At 37.8% G+C, this 25621-nt stretch overlaps 2 protein-coding genes across 2 annotated transcripts; both read left to right on the forward strand.

Moving 5' to 3' along the window:
- The first annotated feature begins 361 nt into the window (after positions 1 to 361).
- On the forward strand, positions 362 to 8161 carry LOC104249922 (uncharacterized). The gene is made up of 11 exons (XM_009806446.2): positions 362 to 587; positions 1456 to 1612; positions 1862 to 2255; positions 2362 to 2513; positions 4144 to 4347; positions 4412 to 4579; positions 4909 to 5286; positions 5900 to 5979; positions 6099 to 6462; positions 6792 to 7004; positions 7609 to 8161. Exons 2-11 carry the CDS (start codon positions 1568 to 1570, stop codon positions 7939 to 7941), a joined length of 2331 nt encoding a protein of 776 aa, XP_009804748.1. The 5' UTR covers positions 362 to 587; positions 1456 to 1567; the 3' UTR covers positions 7942 to 8161.
- Positions 8162 to 8832: 671 nt separating this feature from the next.
- On the forward strand, positions 8833 to 24288 carry LOC104249924 (putative F-box protein At3g20705). Its single transcript, XM_070174261.1, has 3 exons — positions 8833 to 9476; positions 9785 to 9898; positions 24168 to 24288. Exons 1-3 carry the CDS (start codon positions 8833 to 8835, stop codon positions 24286 to 24288), a joined length of 879 nt encoding a protein of 292 aa, XP_070030362.1.
- The last annotated feature ends 1333 nt before the right edge of the window (positions 24289 to 25621 follow it).

Here is a 25621-nt window from a genome sequence, read left to right on the forward strand (position 1 = left end):
TTACTATTCTATCCCTAAAATACTTCTTTTTAAAACAAAACTCTTCGTATACCCAGTTCTTTTGCTGGTTATTATTAATTTCAGCACTTTTATCCAAACATGTAAATGCTTATTTTTTAAATCAGCTTCAGCACTTAAAAGTGCTTTTCAACACCTAATGCTTATTAGCTACTCTAAATCAGCTAAGCCAAACGGGCTCTTAAACTAAAAATCATAATTTCAAGACAGTTCAAGAAAAATTAAACTGAAAAATTAAAATTCAAAATACATTGACTAATTCCTAAATAGCAGCCCTTTAAAGCGGCTATCTAGTGTAATTTCTACGAGGGTATATATAGGAAGCAAAGTCCATTGGCATTGAGAGAACATTTATTGGGCCGAAAGAGCAGCCCATCAAAGTAAAATCTGGACCAAGTAAGCGGTGCAAAATCTGGACCAAGTAAGCGGTGCAAAATCTGCTTAGGCCCAACAAATTCATATCCCCATTCGATCGTGCGTCAATCGATCGCCGATTTGTTCTTCGCCGAAGTCAATTGAATCGCCACCGATCTCCGCCGCCTGCAACAGCACTCTGGCTTAATTCAGCGGTAAGTTTCCTCTTTACCTCTATATCTCCTTCAGATAACTCAATTCTTAAGCGGAAAAATTGAAAGTGCATAATAAAATTGTGAATTGTGAAAACAGTTTATTCCAAATTTTAATTTTTCGACTTTAGTTTATCATCTCTTTCTCTCACCACTAAAAGAACTTAATCTCTATTTTGAATTAATTAGGAAAAATAGGAACTAATTAACGTACATAGTAGTATGAAATTTGGTGTTCTGAATTAGGTTGCGATGCTTTATTTATGCTAAGCCTCAAATTTGCTCTTTACATAGGTCTTTTCTTTATCGTACAAGTTGATTTGCTTTTTCAAATCCGGTTCCCATGTGTATTTGACTCCAAAAGGTTTATTTATTAAATCCAAAATTCTGTTTGTACGCATTACAGTGCTCTGTGAGTTTTCAGTTCTTGGAGTAGAAGCTTGCCCTGACACTACTGTCATTGAAATAATCTGTCTATGAACCTAGTGCCATGATTGCCTTCATTGGCAAATTACATAACGTTTGCTTAGAGGTGAATTTAGGATTTAAGTTCTATGGGTTCAAACTTGAAGATTCTTAGCATTGAACCCATTGTAGTTTTAAAGTTATGGGTTCATACATGCAACATATTGTAATTGTAGTGAATTTGACACATAAATTATGCTTCACGGTAGAAATACTGGATTCAACTGAACCCAATATCAATACATTGCATCCGCCTCCGTGTGTGCTGGTTATTGTATTCTGGTTGTAACCCCTCTAGCATTAACGTTTTGCTGTGTATATATTAGTAAAAGTTACTCTTATAATCTTTTGTAAGTTGCAATCGCTCAACTACTCTAATTTATTATATTTTGATCTTGATTTCCAGGATAGTGTTTAAGGAACAGCACGGTGCAAGGCATCCCGCGTTCACGATCCAGGATAGTGTTTGAAAAGGTAAAATTCTACGGAACTTGGTGTTAAGGTGACAAACAAAGAGCATGCTTTTGGGATTGAAGTTCGTACCACGCGAGCAAGTAGAAAAGGTGAGGCTACTGACATTTTGTCATCACACGGTAGAAGTCCATAATGATGAAGTAGCATGAATCGTATTGGTGTCAAGATAAATTCTGTTCTTTTTTGTGATTGTTGATGAATGTTTTTCTTGAAATTAGTGAACAAAAGTTTTCTTATTTGTTTGGGTGGATAATTTTTTAACCTTTTTCTTTTTGGGTTCTTTGGTCATGTATGAGAAAGTTACATGCCTCTGATGCTCCCGACTAATTTTGTGTTAGGCAAAGGATGAAAGCTTGGATGATTCTCGAAAACAGAGGAGGAAATCTGGTCATAAGAAGGAAAGGGAGAGAAAGAAAAAGAAAAAATTTCGTTCCACTAGTTCAGATGATGACGACCTTGAAAAAATAAGAGCGAGGTCAAAGAAAAAGAAATGGTATGCCTCAGATGACGATTTGTCCTCGTATTCAGATGGAAGTGGGAGTGAGAGTTCTTCTGATTATGAGAGAAAGAGCAGTAGTAGGAAGACAAGTAAGAAGAGAAGAGGCAAGGATGGAAAAAGTAAAGAAAGAAACAGAAGATCTTCATCTGAGTCTGAAAGTGAAAAAAGGAAGAGAAGTAAGAAAGATAGACATATTCGGAGTGAGGATGATGAACTGGAAGATAACTTGCTTGGTAAGCATAAATTAAGTTATTATCCACTTAATTTTAAATAGCCCTTTCCCCAAGATTAACTGATGGAGTAATTTATTGCGTTATTTTTCTTTGGTGGAATTTTAAGATAATGGCACTGGTGGATCTAAGTCGCGTAATGATCATGAACTTTTGAGAAGAGAAATAGGGTTGGATTGGATGCTGCGGCCAAAAGACAATGTGGATAAGATTCCTGAACCAGCATCCAACTGTTCAGCTGAGGAGGCTCCAGCCGAAGAGGTATATTTTTAATTGATGTCATAACTTTGTGCGACTTTGAATACTAGTCTCTTTCCAATTTATCGTGTCTTATAGTGGGACAATATTGCGTGCTTGCTTACCAAGCCATACCCTCTGTTTTATATGTAGTTTGCTTTAATCAGTATGTTTATGTTAAGGATGCAAGAGCTAGAGTTAGTTGACATGTCATATATTGTTCACATTGAAAAAACTGTAATACTAGAGTTGCTTTTTCCCAGTCTTCCGCAATTCTTCCATTCGTTTGTTAATTGTATTAGGGAAATCTCCAGATTTACCCCTGTACTTTGCGAGAAGGTCTAGATTTACACTCTTTAGAAGTTTGGCTCAATTAAGCCCTTGCCGTTACACTTTTGGGCTAAATATACCCCTATTGACTAACAGATTTGCTTGAGATTATTTTGTGTCTTAATGCCCACGGATGGCCTTTTTAACCCACATCCATTTAACCCGAGCCATTTGACTCAGTTTAATATTAACTCCCAGTGGCACATGTTTTAGCCTACCACCATTGATGCTACTTACGTTTGTTTCCCCCCCCCCCCCCCCTGGGAGCATTTCTAAGCTCCCTATATTTTCTCACCGGATCACGACTTGCTATTTGAACAAAATTCAATCTGATGTTCCATTTCACACTCATTCTCTTCTGCATCCAAATTAAAAATTTCTGATTCATTATCTTCATTTTCCACCACTGTGGAAAAGGGTGTCCATAAAAATTAAAAAGATTAAATCTTTTCCATTTATCAAAACCATACAGGTGAAATTTGAGGTGGGGTTTTTATTGGGTGTCCATAAATGTGAAAATATTGGATTTTTTTTTGGTTCTCTAAATTGGGTATGCAGGTAGCTACTGGAAAGTGAGAAAATCTGAACTTGGATAGGTTATTCTTGGATAAATACAGATAAAGAGATTTCTTGCTGGTCCTCTTGCCATTAGGAGATAAAAGATTATTGCTTTAAGAATGTAATATGCATAGAGCAACAAAAAATAGAATTATAGAGAAACTAAAGTAACAGTTATTGATAGCAATAGAAGCATACCTCAAGGAGCACGGAAGATTGTAAAGAGAAGCAGGAATGGCGGGAAAAGAGTGGTGAAAGTAGGGACCCACTGAAAACCCCATCTATGGAGGAAGGGGTATAAAGGGTTTGGTAATAGTGAGGAAGATGTTGGTAGGAGGGATGAAGAATTTGGGATAAAAGTTAAAAATTAAAATTAAGCCACATGGTAGTAGTTGGAGTTAATCAGATTGATTAGAGATTTATTAATTTAAACAAAGGTCTGTTAAGTCAATAGGGGTTTATTTAGCCCAAAAGTGTAACGACAAAGGGCTTAATCGAGCCAAACTTCTAACGGAGGGTAAATCTAGACTTTTTCGCAAAGTACAAGGATAATCTGAACCTTTTCCCTTGTATTTATGTCTTTATTCCAATGTATCACAAGATTTATTTTGAATGCATAGTGAGCGACTGTCTTGAATCTTTATTATTCCCTGTACTGCTGCTTATTCAATTCTTTGAGGGGATATGAAGCAAGGGTAATCTTGGCGCACTGCTTGATATTGTTATGTATTGGACCAGACTGACATCCGTATGTTTCTTGTTTTAGGTGATAAAAGTAAATCCCAGAGAACTGAACCCATATTTGAAGGATGGTGGAGGTGGTTATCCTGATGATTCAGAAGGAACAAATACTGGTGGTAGCCAACTTCTATCTACTGCTGTTATTGGCGATGGAGGTGCAAGTTGGAGGCTCAAAGCCTTGAGACGAGCTCAAGAACAAGCAGATCGTGAAGGACGGAAGCTTGATGAGGTTGGCATTTCAGTGTTTGTCTTGCCCTTCTATTGCGGCCACTTTCTAACTTTTACAGTTACAGGTGGCAGCAGAACGCTGGGGCTCACTTGGTCAGCTTGCTGTTTCTGTGGCTTCTGGTAAAGCTGCACCTACCCGTGCTCATCTTCATGCTATCAACGATAGGAGGCGAGGGTTAATGGATGACAAAGAAGCTGTTGCAGACAAAAGAAATCAGACTTATGCTAGAAAGGTAAAGTCAGATGTGAGCCGGTGAATTTACTATTAGACGACAGTTAGTTGCTTTGTATTTCTGTGGTTTCTCTTTACAGTTTACGCTTGTACGTTTGTAATTTTAGTTCTTGATGGAGTGACATCTGAATATCAAGTTTTTATTAAATTAATTTTGGCTTTTTTTTAAAACAATTATGCAGTAGTCTCATTTCTAAGAATCTGTGCCTTGATCCTTTTAAATTCAGAAGGAAAATGGTGTAGTTTCCTTTACTAAGAGGAAACGACAATTTGGCTGTTTTTGTGCTATGTTTTATTGGTCTTACTTGTCTCATAAACATGTGTTTGCAGGACGCATCCGCTGGTCATTCTAAAATGCGAATGCCCAACCCTAAAAATTCTTTATCATGGCGCAAAGAGAAAAATCAAAATATATCCAATGCTGATCCGGGGCTTATTGCCACTGCAATTTCTAGTGTAAATAAATTTTCCAACGACGGAAATTTTATGCGTGAATTTATGCATGAAAAGAGTGGTGATCCCAGTCGTGCTCGTGATTCTTCAAATCCAAGGTTTGGAGTCTCGGAATCAAAACCAGATTTACCAATATATGAGAAAACAAGTGAAGATAGAACAAATATCAAACCAGCCTTGACTGCAAATCAATTAGCTGCAAAAGTGATGCAGCTTCGCATGAGAGGGATGCACGATGAAGCAGAAAAACTTCTGGTGAGCAATAATTCATTCTCTTCTGTAGATTATTCAAATAGCACGACGGTTAGTCAAGACCATTTTATTTCAAGTAACATCACTGATATTTGATGTTGCAGGCCTTTTAAAACGCATCAGTAGTTTGTAACGGGTCATCTGCTTTGTCTATTGGTCGTAGGTTCCTAAATGATTCATCTTTCCTAGATCTTGTTCTCTTAGCTAGTATCGTTTTTATTCTAAATTGACAGTCAAGACCATGTGTGTTTCAAGTAACATCACTGATATTTGATGTTGCTGGCCTTTTAAAACGCACCAATAGTTTGTAATGTGTCATCTGCTTTATCTATTGGTCATAGGTGCCAAAAATGATTCATCTTTCCTAGATCTTATTTTCTTAGCTAGTATTGTTTTTATTCTAAATTGATAGCTAGATCAGTCTGTAAATTTCTTTCTTTGCCGCTTTCTCGAAACTAGTGACATTGTTAAAGCATCTCCATGTTGGGCAGCTTGCCGTTTCTTAAGCAAATTACTAGGGGGGGTTTATTATAAGACTTAACGACACTTAGTCTCGAGCGGACTGTGTAGGCTCCATGATTGTATTCAACTTATAGTGTATCACTTTCTTTTTCAGAAAGACGCAGAGGAGATGAAAATGAAACAAACTGCTAATGATGTATCGAGCAGACCACCAATTCATGGGAGCACAAGCAGGTATTTTATATCTGAATTGTCAGTTGTGGCTTTCTTGACTTGATGAATAGTTCTTTTTATCTTTTTGATCTCAATGCCTACCAGCATGCTGAATGTACTGGCTCTTATCCTTTATTTAGATATGTGATGCATGGCCTATCTGCTCGGCAAAATAAGAAAATGGAGGATGCTGATGTGCATCTTGCTCAGAAGATAGTGCAAAACAAACAATATAGTACGTACGGTCAGGCAGATGATGAGTATGATTATGATGATGGGCCGAGGAGAAAGTCCCGGAAAAAAGTAGGAATGGAGAATCAGAAATCTCTTGAGGTAGCTCATCATGCAAGGCGCGTTTTGACTCAGCAAGAGAGATGCCAATTCTGCTTTGAGAATCCAACAAGACCAAAGCACTTGGTGGTTGCCATTGCAAATTTCACTTACTTATCACTGCCAGTTTGGCAGCCGATTGTCCCAGGTCATTGCTGCATCTTGACAATGCAGGTGACTTTGAGCCCTTTTCTGGTCATATATCTGTAGGTTATCTTTTTCGTTCGTTCTTGTGTATAATTAAACAACTAATTGAATTTCGAAGAAATAATCTTTAGTGTGCTATCTTCTTGGGTAGAATGCCGTATTAGCAATATGGAGATCCATGTTCTTATTTGTCCGTGTTACTGCATTTCAAGAAATCATTTACATCAGAAGAAAATGTTTTCTGTTGTGGAAGATATGTGAGGACGTTGTTGCTGCCAAAATTCTTGTTATATCGCTATCTTTGCTCCCAATCCTCTGTTTTTTGTCATAATGACCTTTGCTTGCTCTCTGAACAGCATGAATCAGCTACAAGATCTTTGGATGATAATGTCTGGGAGGAGTTTAGGAATTTCAAGAAATGCCTCATAATGATGTTTGCAAAGCAGGAGAAGGATCTTATTTTTCTTGAGACTGTGATGGGTTTGGCCCGGCAAAAGCGGCATTGTTTGATCGAGTGCATTCCTATGCCCAAGGAAGTTGCGAAGCAGGGACCTCTGTACTTTAAGAAGGTTTGCAAAACCATCCTATAAGTCGGCCATTTTATTATTTTAGCTACTGTCTATCAAGTTTTGGTTTGGAATGAGTTGGGATTTCTCTGTTGGGATCTAGAAATTGCCTAGACTTCCTAATTGTGCTATGAAGGTGGTTTTGACAAAGCATCTGAAGATTACCAGTTGTCTTTTAGTCAATATGATTAGAAAGTGGTCGGAAACTGTGAAATATGAAATGTCGTTAGGATCAGTGCTAGTAAGTCCCACTTCTTGGTCTTTCTACTCTTAACAAGTCATAGGATGTACTAGGCTTATTTGGTGGAAGCTAATGTTCTCACAATTGCATCTCTTCTTTTTAGCTAAATGCTTATGTATCGATGCGAAAGAAAACATAGAACTGTCTCTTGGCTCTTAATAGTAGACCCTATGGATATTCAGAATCAAGCTTAGGATTTGTTTCTCGCTAAGAATGAAGATTGGCATAGCGTGCTAGAGATACTCGTGGTTACACTTCCATTCACGCTCATACTTGTGCTTTCCCTTTCTTCTATGCCCTATTTGTTGCTATGTCATTGTATTAGTGTTCTTTTCTACACTTGCTCCTAACAAATATTCACTGTAGGCAATTGATGAAGCAGAAGATGAATGGAGTCAACACAATGCTAAGAAGCTCATAGATACAAGTGTGAAAGGGTTGCGGTCCTCAATTCCAAAGGATTTTCCATACTTCCACGTTGAATTCGGCTTAAACAAGGGGTTCGTTCATGTAATTGACGATGAAACACAGTTCAATAGCAGCTTTGGCCTCAATGTGGTAAGAGGAATGTTGAAGTTGCCACCTGAAGACATGCATCAGCAGCGTCGGAAGCGTGAATCAGTGGAGACACAGAGACAAGCTGTTGCTAGTTTTATTCGAGATTGGCAGCCTTTTGACTGGACTAAACAGCTCGACTGACAACACATTAGATGTATGATATCTGTACTCTGGATATAAATTTGTTATCCACATGTCGGTGTAGATTGTGTTTGTAAAGGAGGTAGCGAGTGAGTAATCATACTCTCTGTATCAGTATTCTTGCGTGATTGTGACGCTAATAATTTGGTTTTAATCCTGGAAATGTAAATTCATCTGGAATTTTTTATCGTGGAAAGGAAATGGAAACGATATGATTAAAGCCTCGCAGAAGAGTAGCCATAGGAAATGACAGTAAGAGGGCCTATTGCATTGGAATTATCCCGGTCTTCTATGGAGCATTATCTAGTAATTGAAGGAGGTAGTTTTATGCCGAGTCAGAGCTAAGATTTCAAGCTTATGGGTTCGAGATTTTAGTTGTTAATCAATAATTTATACATATTTAATGAATTTCTTAAGATAAATATATGGTTTGAACCAAAGTTATTGTGTTTGGCCAAACCCGTTTCCGGCACTCTTGCTCCGCCCTGGTTCTAAGTATTTTTATCTATATAGGATAGGGTTAGTGTAGCTTTGGAACTTCAACTATTGGTAGGACACTTAATTAGTTATTAGAATTCCATGCAAATTGAAGTTGGACAGACGTAAGTTTTAATGTTACAATTGTATCCAATAGGTATTTAGTTTTTTTGAAATAAATATTTTAATTTTAAAGGGCATAAAACTCATTCAATGTTTTAGTCATTCAATATTTAGCATAGAAGATATAGATTATCTGCACTAATTTATTTCCCCGTTTCCAAATATAATTAGGAAAAAATAATTCCTTTTCCAAATAGAAATAGAAAAGAAACAAAAAAACTATAAATATTTAGGTACAGTAAATAGCCCTCCTCACACAACAACTTACCACGTATGATAGCAGACATCGTAATGTCAAAGAAGAAAGTTCAAAAGAGGCTAGCCATTAAAGGTGAAACATCCATTGATGTTCCAACTGATACCATCTTTTTCATACTTACTAGGCTTCCAGTTAAATCTTTGTTACGTTTTAAATCTGTTTCTAAAGCATGGAATGCTATAATCTGTGACGATGAATTCACAAAAATTCACCATCATCAAACCAAAGCGTTAGGCCGCAAAAAGCTATTGGTACAAAGACCTACTGGTTATTTCAACTTTAGAGACCTCGAAAATCCTCAATTAATTTTGATGGAAAGACAATTATTTCCTCTAAAAAGGTTACAACAATGTGCTGAAATCATGTGCTCATGTGATGGTTTGGTACTTATTAAGGACCATAAGTCCTATAATGAGTATGTTTTGTGGAATCCATCTACCACAAAATATCGAGTTCTTGAATTATGTCCTTATTTGAACCTGGACAACGAATGCCCAAAAGCTTGTGGATTGTGCAATGATTCTAATCTTGACGACTACAAGGTTATTGTGATATGTAAATTGTTTTATGTTGTCTACTCTTTGAATAAGGGTTGTTGGAAAAGAAAACAAGTTTCCCTTGTCCACTTCTATCAGCTATTAGTTATTGCTATCGGGGGATTAGCGTTGAAGGTTGTGTATTTTGGTCTCTGAGTTGGGGATCAATCAGCGATTATGTAGATATTAGAACTTCTATAATTATATACTATGACGTGAAATCAGATGACGTGAAAAAACTTCCAATGCCAGAATTCGTGAGTGTGAAGGATATATTTGTTTTGACTAGTTTAAAAGGTTGTCTTAGTTTATATGGTGGCACATACTACAATGAAGGATTGGACATATGGATTATGGAACAAGATGGTTGGAAATTATTAATGAAAATTTACAACTTGCCCACAATTTGCATACCGTTTTTATGTAATATGAAGCTTTTGTGGTGCAGTGAAAATGGTGAAATTTTCTTCCATGGACAGTCGATGAATCAACTTGTCATCTATCATCCTAAACAGAAACAATTTGTTACTGTTTCATTACCTGATATGTCCAGAGATTTCAAGTCTCCCCTGCCGTCAATATGTTTGGACAGTTTCTATTTTCCAAAGGTCGAGGGGCGGAAGGGGGTTTAAAATCTTTGTAAGGTCATTGGTTCAATTTGCAGAAGGGGAGCCTTGGCTTAACTGGTAAAGTTGTTGTCATATGACCAGGAGGTCACGGGTTCAAGCCGTGGAAACAACCTATTGCAAATAAGGCTGCGTACGATAGACCCTTGTGATCCGTCCCTTCTCCGGATCCTGCGCATAGCTGAAGCTTAGTGCACCGAGCTGCCCTTTATTGGTTCAGTTTGCGCTGGCCTTTTATTTTGACCCCTTAGTGTTAATCATGCCTCCGCCACTGCTGTTAAGGGTGGTGTGAGCAAGAGAATTTATCAAATCAGCCAGCCAATATTGTTAAATTCTTAGCTGATTTATAAGGCTGCAAGTTGATCTTTCTACTTCTTGGTCTAAAAATTCACTCCTGTTATAAATATATTATATTATGGATGTTCATTTAGTACTCCGTTGTAAATAGCTTCCTGAAGAAGCTTATCCATATGGGACTCCACCGTAAATATGTTTATCTATTTAGTACTATATTGGAAATAAGCTTCCTGAAGAAGCTTATCACTTCGGTACCCGGTTATGGATAAACATTACCCCCAGTAGAAGTTTATCCATACCGGGTATAATAAGCTTATCTTTTCAGTACCCGGTTATGGATAAACATTACCCCCGGTAGAAGATTATCCATACCGGATATAATAAGCTTATCCATTCAATACTCCGTTATGGATAAATATTGCTCTCAGTAGAAGATTATCCATATCTGGTACAGCAGCAGCTTACACAGCAGCTTGTAGTAACAGCTTACACATCAGCTTATAATAGCTTACACTGCAGCTTGTAGTAGCAGCTTACACAGCAGCTTGTAGTAGCAGCTTACAGAGCAGCTTCCTTTCTTCTATAAATAGAAGAGATTTCAGTTCATTATGTACATTAGTTTGAATTCGAATAATATATCAGTTTCTCTCTATACTTGTCTTTACTTTATAGTCTTTATTTTATAACACGTTATCAGCACGAGACTCTGCCATCTCGAGCAAATATTTTGAGAATATCTGAGGTAAGAACTTTCTTTTCCTAAATAATGTCAAATCTTTCTAAACTTGAATTTGTAGCTCTGGATATATCGAGAAAAAGCTACATGTTTTGGGTGCTTGATGCTGAAATTCATCTTGATGCGATGGGTCTGGCAGACACCATCAAAGACACAAATCAGGCATCAAACCAAAACCGTGCCAAAGCAATGATATTCCTACGCCATCACCTTGATGAGAGCCTGAAAATGGAATATCTTACTGTTAAAGATCCAGTCATACTGTGAAATAATTTGAAATATAGATATGACCACCTGAAGATGGTCGTTCTTCCACAAGCACGATATGATTGGACTCATCTAAGGTTTAAATCTATCAGTGAGTATAATTCTGCTATGTTCAGAATTATTTCCCAATTGAAGTTATGTGGTGATAATATTGCTGATCATGATATGTTGGAGAAAACTTTCACCACTTTTCATGCCTCGAATATGCTCCTGCAGCAGCAATATCGAGAGATGAGATTTAAAAAGTATTCTGAACTTATCTAACATCTTCTTATAGCCGAGCAACACAATGGGCTATTAATGAAAAATCATGAAAGCCGACCTACTAGTTCTTGTCCATTCCCTGAAGTGAATGAGACGAACTTCCACCAGGCTAAACGTGGAAAAGGTCGTGGCCCCAGTCGTGGTCATGGTCGTGGTCGGGAAAGAAACTCTAATCATGGTAATAATAATGCACCAAAGAACACTCCTCACCACCAGCAGTGGAAAAGGAAGGAACAAAAGCATGAAGCGGTGCAAGCACCAAATGCAGAAAATGCATGCTATAGATGTGGAGAAAAAGGGCACTGGTCACGTACCTGTCGTACGCCAAAGCACCTGGTTGAGCTTTATCAAGCCTCCCTAAAGAAGACAGAGAAAAATGCTGAAGCAAATTTTATTTTTGAAGATAATTTAGACTTCATGCATTTGGATGTAACTGATTACCTTGCACTCCCAGAAGGAGAAACAAGTCATGTAATCAGTGGTAAATCTGTAGAAATGTAAATATTTTAATTCTTGTTATTTGTAATAGATAGTATGGTTATGTAATTGTTGTACATAAAGAAATATTATGATTTGATAATGATGTTTACTATAATATATCTTGTTTATGTCATTTTGAAGAATATGGATAACATTATTAGATCAACCTAAACTCTAGCAGAGTTTGCAAGAAATATACAACCACAAGAAGTGGTTATATTTCGTATATCTTATTGTAATTATATTTTGTTAACTACCAGAAGTGGTATATGCCTATGATCACCAGAAGTGATAATTTAGGCTTTCTATGGTTACAATTGAAGATAAGTTACATAAATATTCTCTATATTAAATGCACGCCTCGATTTGCTCCTGAAGTAGTAAATATTTTAAAAGAAGTTGAGGCATCACAATTTGATGTGATTAATGCGTATTCAGATAATTATGTTCGATTTCCTGAAGGATGGGAACTTTTGATAATATTAATCCATTCCCTGAAGTGAATGTGACAATACTAATAAGTCGAGTAAATATGAACGCGCTCTTGGTGTGAATACATTACAATTCACCTCCAGAAGAGTTAATATAATTGAGAGAATATATACTCAATATTTCGTATTTTAAATTTGCTCCTGAAGAAGTAACACAATTGAAATTGCCTCCTGAAGTGGAAAAATATTATGAAGAGGAGTTTTCGTGTGCTTAAACAATTGTTTTACATTGTTTATTTGATTGTGATTTTCTCTCATGACACCAGCAGTGTCTGAGCAATATTTGATAGTACAAAATGTATCAACAACTCCTGAAGAGCTAAATGTTTGCCTAAAGAATACATGACACCAGTAGTGCCAGATAAATATTAGATTGTGGATAATAAATGAAGGCTCTCGAAGAGCTTATATACAAATATGTCATTCATATTATATGATTATGGTCAAAACATATGTTGTAGTAAACCTGAAGTTTACTAATACAAATGACTATCATATTGAGACTACAAATGATTGGAAGATTGATAATCTTCATGTTTCCACAATCATAGGGGGTAAAATAATATGTATGTGAGAAGTTACCTGCCTTATTCTTTAATTTGTACTATATCATGTATCACAGTAAACCAGAAGTTTACTAAAGCAAAAGTTTATGCCATAGTAAACCAGAAGTTTACTAAGAGATAGCACATGACATGATAAACTTGAAGTTTTCATTTGCCATTTTTAAATGAGCTATTTGAGAATTCAGATAAGCATATACTAAAGAACTAGAAGATTCTTCAGGAATTCTCATGTGTTGCTTGTTCTCATAATGAATTGATTATACCAGCTAAAGTTGGGACTAAGACCCCTGATTCTGAAATATATAAAAGGTGAATATGGGCCCGTTCACCTATCATGTGAACCACTTATAGGTGCATATATGAGATGGTTACATGTGTAATTATTGTCAACCTGCAGTTTGGCATTTGGAATTGCTTTTCTCGATTAAGAGCATAATTTTCAGATTATGAAATCAAGACAGTTCATCTTGATAATGCTGGTTTATATCCAAGCTGGTTTAGCATTGAATACCTCCTATTAATGTCTAAACCATTGCTTATGAGAACAAAGCTTCATGTGTTGGTCTAAGATTTTCTAAATTGCATATAGCAGCACTTGTATGCATCAGATCAACAATATATGATAAGTCCTCCCTTCACAATTGGTTTAGGATCAGAAACCAAATATTTTTACTATCTTTTGTTGCGTGGTATATGATTAATTTCTCTACCATAATACACAAAGATATGTTTCCCAAAGATGATTGGGGATATATGTTAGTTTTTCTAACATTTGGGGGATGGAATAAGCAGTTGAAAAATATGCTATATGAATCGAATTATCATGATCCTCACTTAGAAGATAATTCAAGTCGAATGTCAGAAGCATTTGCTGATCTAAAATTAAATATCATATTTCAGCTGCAAATGCTCCTATTAAAATTAAAGTCCCTGAAGGATAGAGTTTACTGTACGCATGAAGCGTGGTAGACCAATCGGTTCCAAAGGTAACAATCCTTGAAAAATAGTAGGAGCTAATGATCAAAATGATCATAATGAGGAGGAAATATGCTCTAGAAGAGCCCACGACATAACATTTCATGAAACTCCCGAAAAAGTAGTACCTAAAAATAAAGAAAGTGATGATATCTCCACAAGTTATGTCGCTTCGGAACTGACACAAAATGATCGTCGACGATATATTTAATACAATATAGTGCACAATATTGTAAACGATTGTGAGGATCGGACTAGCAGTCCAGACACTTGAAGATGTCGTACCATTTAGATACAAGTCTTAACCTATATGACTTATTTGGCTAAATCTATATGAAGATCCTTGAAGGATTGAAAATGCCCGAAGCATATAATTCAAAGTCTTGAGAAATGTACTCGATCAAATTATAAAGATCTTTGTACGGTTTAAAGCAATCTGTGCGCGTGTGGTATAATCGCCTCAGTAAATATTTGCTGAAAGAAAGTTACATAAATTATGTTATTTGTCCATGTATTTTTATAAAGAAAATGTCATCAAAATTTGTTACACTTGCTATTTATGTTGGTGACATAAATCTTATTGGAACTCCGGAAGAGCTCCAAGAGGGTCTTAAAAATACTTTTACATGGACAAAGTGTACCCATTAAGTACACCAATGAATATTCAATCACTTGAAGTGAATAAGGATCCGTTCCAACCTCTAGAAGAGGATGAGGAGCTCCTTGGTCCTGAAATACTCTATCTCGGTGTAGATGGTGCACTTATTTATCTTGCTAATGCTAACAAAAGTGGTGCATATCATATTGGTAATGCAGGTTATTTATCCGATACCCATAAAGTTCGATTTCAAACCGGCAAGCAGGGAATGCATATGATTGAGATTAGTGATTCATTCGAGAAACATGTGGGTTGGAATGTAATAAAAGACCCACAATATTATACGGAGACAATGTTTCATGCATAGCACTATTAAAGAGAGGATTTATAAAAGGAGATAGAACGAAGCACATTTCACCAAAATTATTCTACACACACGATCTTCAGAAAAGTGGTGACATTGATGTGCAACAAATCCGTTCAAGTAATAATCCAGCAGATTTATTCACTAAATCTTTGCCAACTTCAACTTTTGAGAAGATGGTATACAAGATTGGAATGCGGAGACTCAAATATTTGAAACAAGGTTTTCATCAGGGGAGTAAAATACGCGATGCACTCTTTTTCCCTTACTAAGGTTTTTTCCCATGGGGTTTTCCTTATAAGGTTTTTAATGAGGCACCTAACAATGCGTACTACTAAATATGTGTACTCTTTTTCCTTCATTAGAATTTTTTTTCCCACGTGGTTTTTCCTAGTAAGGTTTTAATGAGACACATTATCTTGTAATGAACATCCAAGGGGGAGTGTTATAAATATATTATATTATGGATGTTCATTTAGTACTCCGTTGTAAATAAGCTTCCTAAAGAAGCTTATCCATATGAGACTCCACCGTAAATATGTTTATCTATTTAGTACTATATTGGAAATAAGCTTCCTGAAGAAGCTTATCACTTCGGTACCCGGTTATGGATAAACATTACCCCCAGTAGAAGTTTATCCATACCGGGTATAATAAGCTTATCTTTTCAGTACCCGATTATGGATAAACATTACCCCCGGTAGAAGATTATCCATACCGGATATAATAAGCTTATCCATTCAGTACTCCGTTATGGATAAATATTGCTCTCAGTAGGAGATTATCCATATCTGATACAGCAGCAGCTTACACAACAGCTTACACAGCAGCTTATTGTAGCTTACACTGCAGCTTGTACTAGCAGCTTACACAGCAACTTATAGTAGCAGCTTACAGAGCAGCTTCCTTTCTTCTGTAAATAGAAGAGATTTCAGTTCATTATGTACATCAGTTTGAATTCGAATAATATATCAGTTTCTCTCTATACTTGTCTTTACTTTATAGTCTTTATTTCATAACAACTCCTTTATTTTACGAGCTATTATTTTTCATTCTACATTGGTCCAGTTTTTGAATGGAATATAGAACTCTATGCAGTACATCTTTATCAGAATCTTTCTCAGATTTTCTCGTTTCATTTTTCTCTTAGTTTGATACTGAATCTCTTTCTCATACGTAGGTGACTTTTTATTCATCATTGATATTATTGGGTTCAATTAATTTAAAGTCACTTCTAACAATATGGTATATAGCACGAATTTTTTGTTTTTTTCAAAATAGGACTTACCTATTGAGTTATAACAGATTAACTTACATCGACGCTGTGAAATTTTTATTAAATTTTTCATTGTATATAACTTAAATTTATTTATCATTATGGCAGAAGTAGATGCTAATGGTTTTAATACAACAAAAATCAAGATCTTTCGGGTTAGTGAAACTCTAGCTAGATGATTTTGATCAATAGTCACTAATGTTCAACTATATATAAGTTGTACCTGATATTGTAATTATGGTAAATCAATATGATAACTAAATAATGATATGTTTTATGTAATTTTAGATAATCGAAATACCACTTCAAATTCAAAAAATACATAAAAAATCTTGATATATGAATTTGAAAAAACAAAAATATGATTGACGCATTATTTCAATAACACATAATAAGAAAGTGGTACAATTTATTATTTTAAAGTAAATAAAAATGATTGCACTTTATAGTTCTATTTAAATATTATATCCCATGAGAGGATCTCAAATATTTCCAGACATCTTTTAAACAAAATTCTATATAAAGTCTTAAGAGTATATATAAAAAATTATATATTTATATGTCGGTTTGGTTCGAGTACTTTTACTCAATACCAAACCAAATCTAGTCTTTGATTTTTCGGTTCGATTTGTACACCCCTACTTCTAATTGGTTGCATGCAAAATGCAAAGTATATCAAATAAAATTAATGACTTGGTTGAATATTATATACGGGCGAAATCGGGAAGTCCGATTCACGATCATTATGTCCTTTCCTTAGCTTCACCTCAAAAAGGCCTCGAAGGACCGGGGTGCAGTTCGAGGTTTCGACCTCGAGGGTCCTTCATACCCAACCTCGGTGCAGCACGAGTCGATGGTTATCATGAATAAACGAGAAGTTCCCTAGGCACGCGGTCCGAACTGACAACACCTACAAGAATAGTACCAGTCTGTACCAGCTACTTTACTTTGTAATAAATACACATGTACTATGTTGGGATTCCCTCCTCTTATATAAAAGGGACCTTTACTTTTTTTGCACATACGATAACACATAATACCACTCACAACATTCAATACAAGAACATTCTCTCTAATCTCTAACTTAAACATATTCTCTTAATTTTACTACTTACATTTATTGCTTACATTTGTTGTATTCTATTTATTGTTCTTCATTTATTGCTCATTATTGACCATAAAGAGCCTTCATCAAAGCTCTCAATACTGTTAGTCCTTCATCGGCTATCCATAGCTCAGTCTCGAGCTCGACCTCGAGGCTCCGTATACCGAAGTTCGAGGCTTCGATTCTCAGCCGTTCGGTTTGCTAAATGCACAATTTTCAAGTTCTTATCTTATTTTTTATCTCATACTTAGCATCTACTACCTAACAACTAGCAAGAAAGGATCACGTAAACAGTTTGGCGCCCACCGTGGGACTAAAAATAATAGTGATTGTTTTCTTGCTGGTTTACTGCATAACGTAAGTTGTCTTTCACACTTTTTCTTGTCCAAGGATCTTTAATTTCAGGTTAAAATATCTAACTCAGCGAACGTACATGAAAACAACGGTTTTGAGAACCATAGAGAGAACGTTGTAGCTGTTCTAGGTACTAGTGTACTACCACCAAGCTCTGAGAGTACGCCAAAGCCGATCCCCGTGGGTACTGTCTCACACAATGCCCAACACGTTGACGCACCCCCATTAACGGGAATACGCGCCAAGAAAGTCAACAAGAAAATTGGGAAAATCCCACCCGGGGAGAAAGAAAGACGGACAAGGGAAGTAGAGTGGGAAAACCTCAGCACATCATTCATATGATCATCGGGGGGACCGACATTCCCAAGGACCCGTGATCAAACGGGTGAAAGTGTCCACTGCAACGAAAGGGTTAATTCATGGCCGCATGCCCGAAGACATCCTTGCGTTCAGCGAGGAAGATTTTGAGACCTTGACTCAACCACATAACGATGCACTGATAATTTCTTTTCTCTTGAATAACGTTCAAATTAAACGTGTACTCGTGGATCCAAGTAGCTCGGCCAACGTGATCAGGTCAAAGGTAGTAGAACAACTCGGGCTGCTCGATCAGATCGTGCCTACCTCCCGAGTCCTCAACGGCTTCAACATGGCCGACGAAGCTACGAAGGGGGAGATTACCCTCCCGGTCAATGTGTCCGAGGCAGTTCAGGACGCCAAATTCCATGTCATTAATGGTGACATAAGGTACAACACATTGCTTGGGAGGCCGTAAATACACAACATGGGGGCAGTACCGTCAACTCTGCATCAGATGATGAAGTTTCCAACAAAGGACAGTATAAAAACAGTATATGGAGAACAATATGTAGCGAAAGAAATGTTTGCGGTCCACTAGGAAACGTCAGATTCCATACACTCTACATCGGAAGAGCCGGGATACAAACATACCCCCGAAGATAAAGAAGAAGATTTCCTCGCTCCTCGAACTTTCATTGCCCCTGAAGAGTCGGACGCAACAAAGTCGACTATTGAAGAACTAGAGCAAGTTGTTCTGGTCGAACATCTCCCAGATCGGAACGTATATCTAGTAACGGGGCTAACCCCCGAATTGAGGAGAAAACTCATTCAATTTCTTATTAATAACATCGATTGTTTCACTTGGTCTCACTTAGATATGACAGGGATCCCATCGGAAATAACCACCCATAGACTAAGTGTCAACCCAGATTCAAATCGGTGAAGCAAAAAAGAAGACCCCAGTCTGAAGTAAAAAATGCATTCTTCAAGGACGAGGTAACAAAACTCCTCAAAATAGGGTCTATTAGGGAGATAAAGTATCCCGAATGGCTGGCCAATGGGGTGATAGTTCCCAAAAAAGGAAATAAGTTAAGAATGTGCATAGATTATAAAGACTTAAATAAAGCGTGCCCCAAGGATTCATTCCCATTGCCTAACATCGACCGTTTGATCGATGCCACGGCCGGTCATCATACCCTAACTTTTCTCGATGCCTACTCGGGGTATAATCAAATTCAGATGAACCTCGGGGACAGGAAAAAGACTTCGTTCATCACAAAGTACGGCACATACTGTTACAATGTCATGCCCTTTGGGCTGAAAAACGCGGGTGCCACGTACCAGCGCCTAGTTAATAAAATGTTCGAACATCAAATAGGAAAATCCATGGAGGTTTATATTGATAACACGCTAGTTATGTCCCTACGCGTAGAGGACCATTTGACTCATTTGCAGGAGACATTCGACATCCTCAGAAGCTACAACATGAAATTCAATCCCGAGAAATGTGCCTTCGGAGTGGGTTCGGGCAAATTCCTAGGCTTCATGGTGTCAAATGGGGGAATCGAGATCAACCCCGACAAAATCAAGGCCATCGAAGAAATCACAGTGGTAAACAATGTGAAGGCCGTACAACGACTGACGGGGCGGATAGCAGCCTTGGGCCGATTCATATTGAGGTCATCATACATGAGTCATCATTTCTTCTTCTTACTCAAAAAGAAAAACAACTTCGAATGGACTCCGGAATGCCAACGCGCCTTGGAGGAGTTAAAGCGATATTTGGGGGAGTTGATAACTAGGAATTATGATGCATTTTACACTCCTTCATGCTCAAGTTTTGATTAGAAATGTGTACAAAATAGTCCCAAAGGCTCACAAGTTGTGCTTTATTGCAGGTTTGATCAAAAAGGTGACAAGATGTCAAAAACCAGCTCAAAAATAAGTGAAACTTGAACAAGTACCAAGACAAGATAAAGCTCAGTCAAACAGGGCCAATGCGGCCGCACACCATTCTGTGCGGTTTGCACAAGTGAAGTTCAGAGAGGGTACTTTTCAAGCCAACAGGCAATGCGGCTGCAAGGGGTTTTGTGCGGTCCACATTGGGTTTATTGCGGCCACACTCGATTTAGTGTGGTCTGCGGAGCCAAGGTTCAAAGAGGTGGTGTTTTGGAGGTTGAAGCTCAATGCGATCCGCGGTCTTTTTTGTGTGAACCACAATGGAAGCCACCACGGCCGCACTCGATTTCGTGTGGTCCGCATTGCCCAAGTTCAGAGAGCTGATTATTCAAGCCTAGACCTTAGTGTCGCCGCACTCGATGTTGTGCGGTCCGCACTAGCCCCGCAGGGGTATTTTTGTCCAGGATTTTCAGCCTAGTATAAATATATTCTTTTCCTATTTTTAGGTCATCATATAGTTTGTACTGAGAGCTGCGCTCGTGACTTCATTCCTTTTAGATATTTCGAGTAATTGTAGCTTGATTTCAACATTGAATCTTCAAGTTTAATTTAGCAATTAATTATTATGGGTTTTCTTCATCCATTCTTTGTTTTCTTCTCTAATTATGAGTAGCTAGACCCATAAGCTAGAGTTGTGGCTCAACCCTAGTGTGAGTAATTGATGAGTCTTTTGTTTTGATGTTTGATTGTCTATGAGTGTTTGATATTTGGGCTAATTTAGGATTTAACTGTGAATTAGTGGTTGCAAACACTAGTTTATGCCTAGTAGACTTTGGCTCTTCTTGAGAAAGAGAGCCTAAGTGTTACAACCCATATCCACATGTGTTAGTTCATACCATATATTAGTTAACATAAATCCAAGAAGGAATTATCTTTGAGATGATAAGAAGTCAATCCTATTGGTCTTAAGTGATACAAGAGTGTATAAGGGTGATTAACAAATATTAGAAGTTAAATGAATCAAGGATGTTGTAACTCATATTTTTAGGTAAATATAACGGTGCTTAATACACTCAAGATGTCATGTATTAAGGTATTTTAATCATATAATATCTGTATCATAAGTCTTGAAGTCAAACGAGTTATGAAACAAAAGTCGACAAAAGTTGTCTCAACTTAGGTTCATAATGTTACTTAAATATTAGGTCAAATGTTTCTAATCTTTTCTCCTAATTTACAAGGAATTAGGGGGTTATATATCAACCAAATTAAAGATCTATGAGTCTAGTTTCCAACAAATTAAACCTTTCATCAATACGATCTCGGAGTAGAGAGATATTTGCATTTTCGCGAGACTGCGCCAAGCACCTCTCTATGGGGTCCACTAAGGCGGTTTAAGATATTTGGACCTATATAGGATGCCTCCAACCCATTTTAAGTCATTTCTTCTCACTATTTTCAGACCTTATAACCCTAGGAACATCCTCTCAAGGTTCTCTCAAGATTCAAGACCCAAAAAAAGGGCAAACAACACAAATCAAGTGTCGGGAATTCCGTGGCGCTAGTAAGTCTCTTGTTCTTCTTGTTGTTGCTCATTTTTGTGTCGTTCCAGCTCGTGTGGGAGGTTTTTTTAAAGGGTTTATGTTCTGTAAATACTCCCTCATGTTCTTAATATCAATCCTAGGTGATTTCAAGCCTTCTAAAGTGATTCTAGTGCCGAAAAACACTAATTGATCGCTAGTTTCGCTTTTTTGTTGTTGTGGCAGCATTGGAGGGATATTTCATGGAAATTTAAGGTCAAATTGGAGTTGTTCTTTCTGTATAAAGGTAAGTAACCTCTTACTCTATATGTATTTAAGATTATCCAAGTTGCGGCTAAGCCATTGAAGCTAGAACTTGTGAAATATATATCGAGAGGCTTGGTAGTAATGTTATTGTTTTGTGGACTGTTTTGCGTTGCTGTTGGGCTGCGTATTTTACTACTATTTTTTGGAGTTTTGGAGGAGGAAGGATGTGTAGAAACACCATTTATATGTAGGGTTGTGGGATGATAGTTATTCGTAACATTTCCGGGTCGTTTGACACGACTACGGTGGTCGTCGTATGTATGGAGTGATTAGGCTGTGCGTGGACTATTTTGGGAGGCTCAATATGTTTATTATTGATGTTGTTTGGGCTGTTTGGTGACTGTTTTGAATGGTGTGAAGTCATATATATAGGGGAGGTGCTGTCCGTTTCATCGTAAAATAGGTTGTGGTCGATACATAATAGTTATGACGCTTAAATGATAACGATAGTATCGTTTCTCTTATTGTAGACTAAGGAGTTTTGACAATTGCATAGCTTGAGATTGGGGCAGTATATACAAGGTATGTGAGGCTATCCCTTTCCTTCTTTTGCACGACTCCGATTGTACATAATGTAATGAACGAGCTTCCAAGATACTCTACTCTTAGAAGCTAGCAGTACTTACATTGTTTTCCCTCTTATGGAACGATTGATGTTAATGTTGCTTCTCTTATTATTATGTTATCAATGTTGTTGGTACTTCCTGATTCTTATAAGGTTCATAGTGAAGAGTTAGTCCTAATAACGTGTACAGAGGATACCGACCTTACGTCACTCCGAAAGGTTTAGAATGTGATTCCATGAGTCGAGCATGCATTATATATATGTATCTATTTTACTCTACCGAGCCACGCTATAGTTGGCCGGGTACGACACCTATTGTGCAACCACTGATCAGTTGGGTTTTACCGAGCTCCACGTGGCTGGGTATGATTCTACCGAGCCTTATGATGGCCGGGTACGTTTTTACCGAGCCTATTATGGCCGGGTACGATATGATGATGATGATGATGCCCACAGAGGCGAATGTTTTAAAGGTTTATGTATTTATACATATGTATCATGCATTTCATGTCAGTAGCCCTCAAAGGTACTAAGATGTTACAGGTTGTATATTCTCTATCCTTGCTTACATTACTGATCGTATTTATGGTTCCCTGCCTTACATACTCAGTACTTTATTCGTACTGACGTCCTTTTATTTGTGGACGCTGCATGTCGTGCTGCAGGTCCTGATAGACAGGCAGGTGCAGCTCCCCCACCACAGTAGGCTGTCCAGTTCAGCGGTGATTGGCGAGATCCCTTCTCCGGACTTGCCTTGGTCTTGGTATGCATTTTTGTTATAGACATTATGGGTATGTCGGGGCCCTGTTCCGGCTATGTTGCAGCACTTATGTTCATTTAGAGGCTCATAGACAAGTGTCGACTCATGTATAGTTTGGTATGCCTTGTCGGCTGGTTTTTGTTGTATAGTCTTTCATGGTAGCGTGGTAGCTCATACCTTATATGTAGTTTCTTGATTGTCTGGTCATCCCCTGCTATGTATGTTCATGCCGTCATATTTTATTGCTGGTTGTCCATGATCCAGGTCTACCATTTATATTGATCTCGTCAGCCCTAAAATATAATAATGAAGGTTAGATGAAATGTATGTTGGTGCTCGGCAAGTATGGTCGGGTGCTAGTCATGGCCCTCCAGTTTGGGTCGTGACACTAAGTCCATGAAATTAGTCCAACAAGCAATCAGGGCATACTCAAGAGATTGATAGCCCCAATTAAAGGGTTAAACCTAGAGATAGTAATACCCAACTTGAACCTTGATTGCTTGTGCAAATTTGCATACCTAATTGGTCTTGAGAAAGTTAATTCTGGCAAAATCACTCGAACTACCGAGAGGTATAGAGTGAGTAGAATCGTGCAATGGTTATATCATACTCCCCAAATGTGACAATCTAGCTTTAGACTCAAGAATCTGTCAATTGACCACCTAGGCCAAAGTCGCTACCCTAATGCCTTTTAATCATTTGAACAACTCGCAATAGTTTAACCTTAGCTTTATTTAGTTTAAGAGCATTGTAGTTTTATAAAATTAGAATTATAAATCAAACCAAAAATGTGTAGAAGGGCAATTAAGAGAAAATACACAACTCCGCTTTAGATAGACACCCGACTCCAATATCTAGCTCCCTATGGAATTCGATCCCGACCTTAATCGGGTAAAAGATGCTTCGACCACTCTCTCTACTCCATAGTAGTGCAGGGTTGGTCTCGATCACTTTTTGGCGCCGTTGTCGGGGAGCTAACGGTTTTGGCTATCTATCTAAATGGTTTTTTGTATTGTTCTTCTTTCCTTCTTGTTACTAATTTATTTATGTCACAACTTCAGGTACAAAATGGCAACGAATGTTAATGACCCTCTTGGAAATGTGATTGCGGGGGAGGAGGTAGATGATGTTAAAGATGATGAGGTGCCTCTTGTTCCTCAAGGACAACGTAGAGGCCGCTAGGCCAATGCTAATGTTAATGACAATATTCTAGACCCTCCTCTGCCACCTCCAAGAGTGGCTCCGAGAGTGCTTGCAAACCAAGGCTATGCAAGTGCAATTGTCCCACCCCGGATCCGGGCATCCAATTTTCAAATAACCAATGTGATGCTGACTTTGCTGGAGTAGCGTGGGTATTTTACCAGCGTTGTGAATCAAAATGCTTACAAACATCTCAAGGGGTTCGTGGATACTTGTTGGGGGAGCAAACAACTAATGTGTCCGAGGATGCTCTTCGGTTAAGACTCTTCCCATTTTCACTTAGAGGGAAGACATTGGATTGGCTTGAGCGACTTCCCAACCATTCCATCACTACTTGGGATGAGTTGGAAGATAAGTTCATTGCAAAATTTTCTCATCGGGGCATATGGCTGCATTGAGAGATGAGATTTTGGTGTTCAAGCAAGAGCCCACGGAACCTTTTCATGAGATATGGGAGCACTATAGAACAATGGTGAAGGAATGCCCCAAAAATGATATAACCGAGGCGATGATCCAACAAACCTTGTATCGGGGTATTAATACAACTAACCAATGCATAGTGAACCAACTTGCTGGGGGAAACTTTATAAAGTTGTCTTATGATGAGGCTTATGACATTCTTGACGAGATGACTGACACTTCTTCTGCGTGGCAAAGTAGAGCCAACGTGTTCCAGGGTGACCCCAGGGTTACTCATTTGCACAAGGAGTTACATGATCATGGGCAAGCTATAGTTGAGTTGACAACTACAATGAACTAACTAGCAAAGGAACAGTTGCAACAAGTTCAAAATCCTTGCCAAGTGAATGCCATGAAGGGTGTTAACATGCTTGTCAATAAAAGAAGACAAAGAGGTTAACAGAATCAAGGGAATTCAGAGCAATTTGACAATGATTGTGGTGGATTTTAAGATGATGGTTTTGATGGGCAGAATGAGGAGGTGCAATACGTAAATAATTATCAAGGCCAAAGGGGCAATTCTTCCAACCAACAATAATGGAAACCTCAAGGCAATTGGGGCAATCAACAACAACAAGGCATTGGTAGTTGGGGGAACAACAATCAAAACAACAACTGGGGTAATCAGAACAACAATCAAAACAATCAAGGAAATTGGAATGGTAACAACAACAATTGGGGTGGTAACAACAATCAAGGTGGATGGAACAATGGAAACCAAGGAAACCGGGGGCAAGGCTTTCAAAGGCCCCCAATGTACCAACAACCGAACAATCCACCCCCATTTCCATCTCAAGGTCCTAGTTCTTCTAGCAATGATATGGGGAGAATTGAAATGATGTTCGAACAAATGATG

Source organism: Nicotiana sylvestris, chromosome 1 (genome assembly GCF_000393655.2).
Source record: "Nicotiana sylvestris chromosome 1, ASM39365v2, whole genome shotgun sequence".
Classification (NCBI taxonomy): Eukaryota; Viridiplantae; Streptophyta; class Magnoliopsida; order Solanales; family Solanaceae; genus Nicotiana; species Nicotiana sylvestris.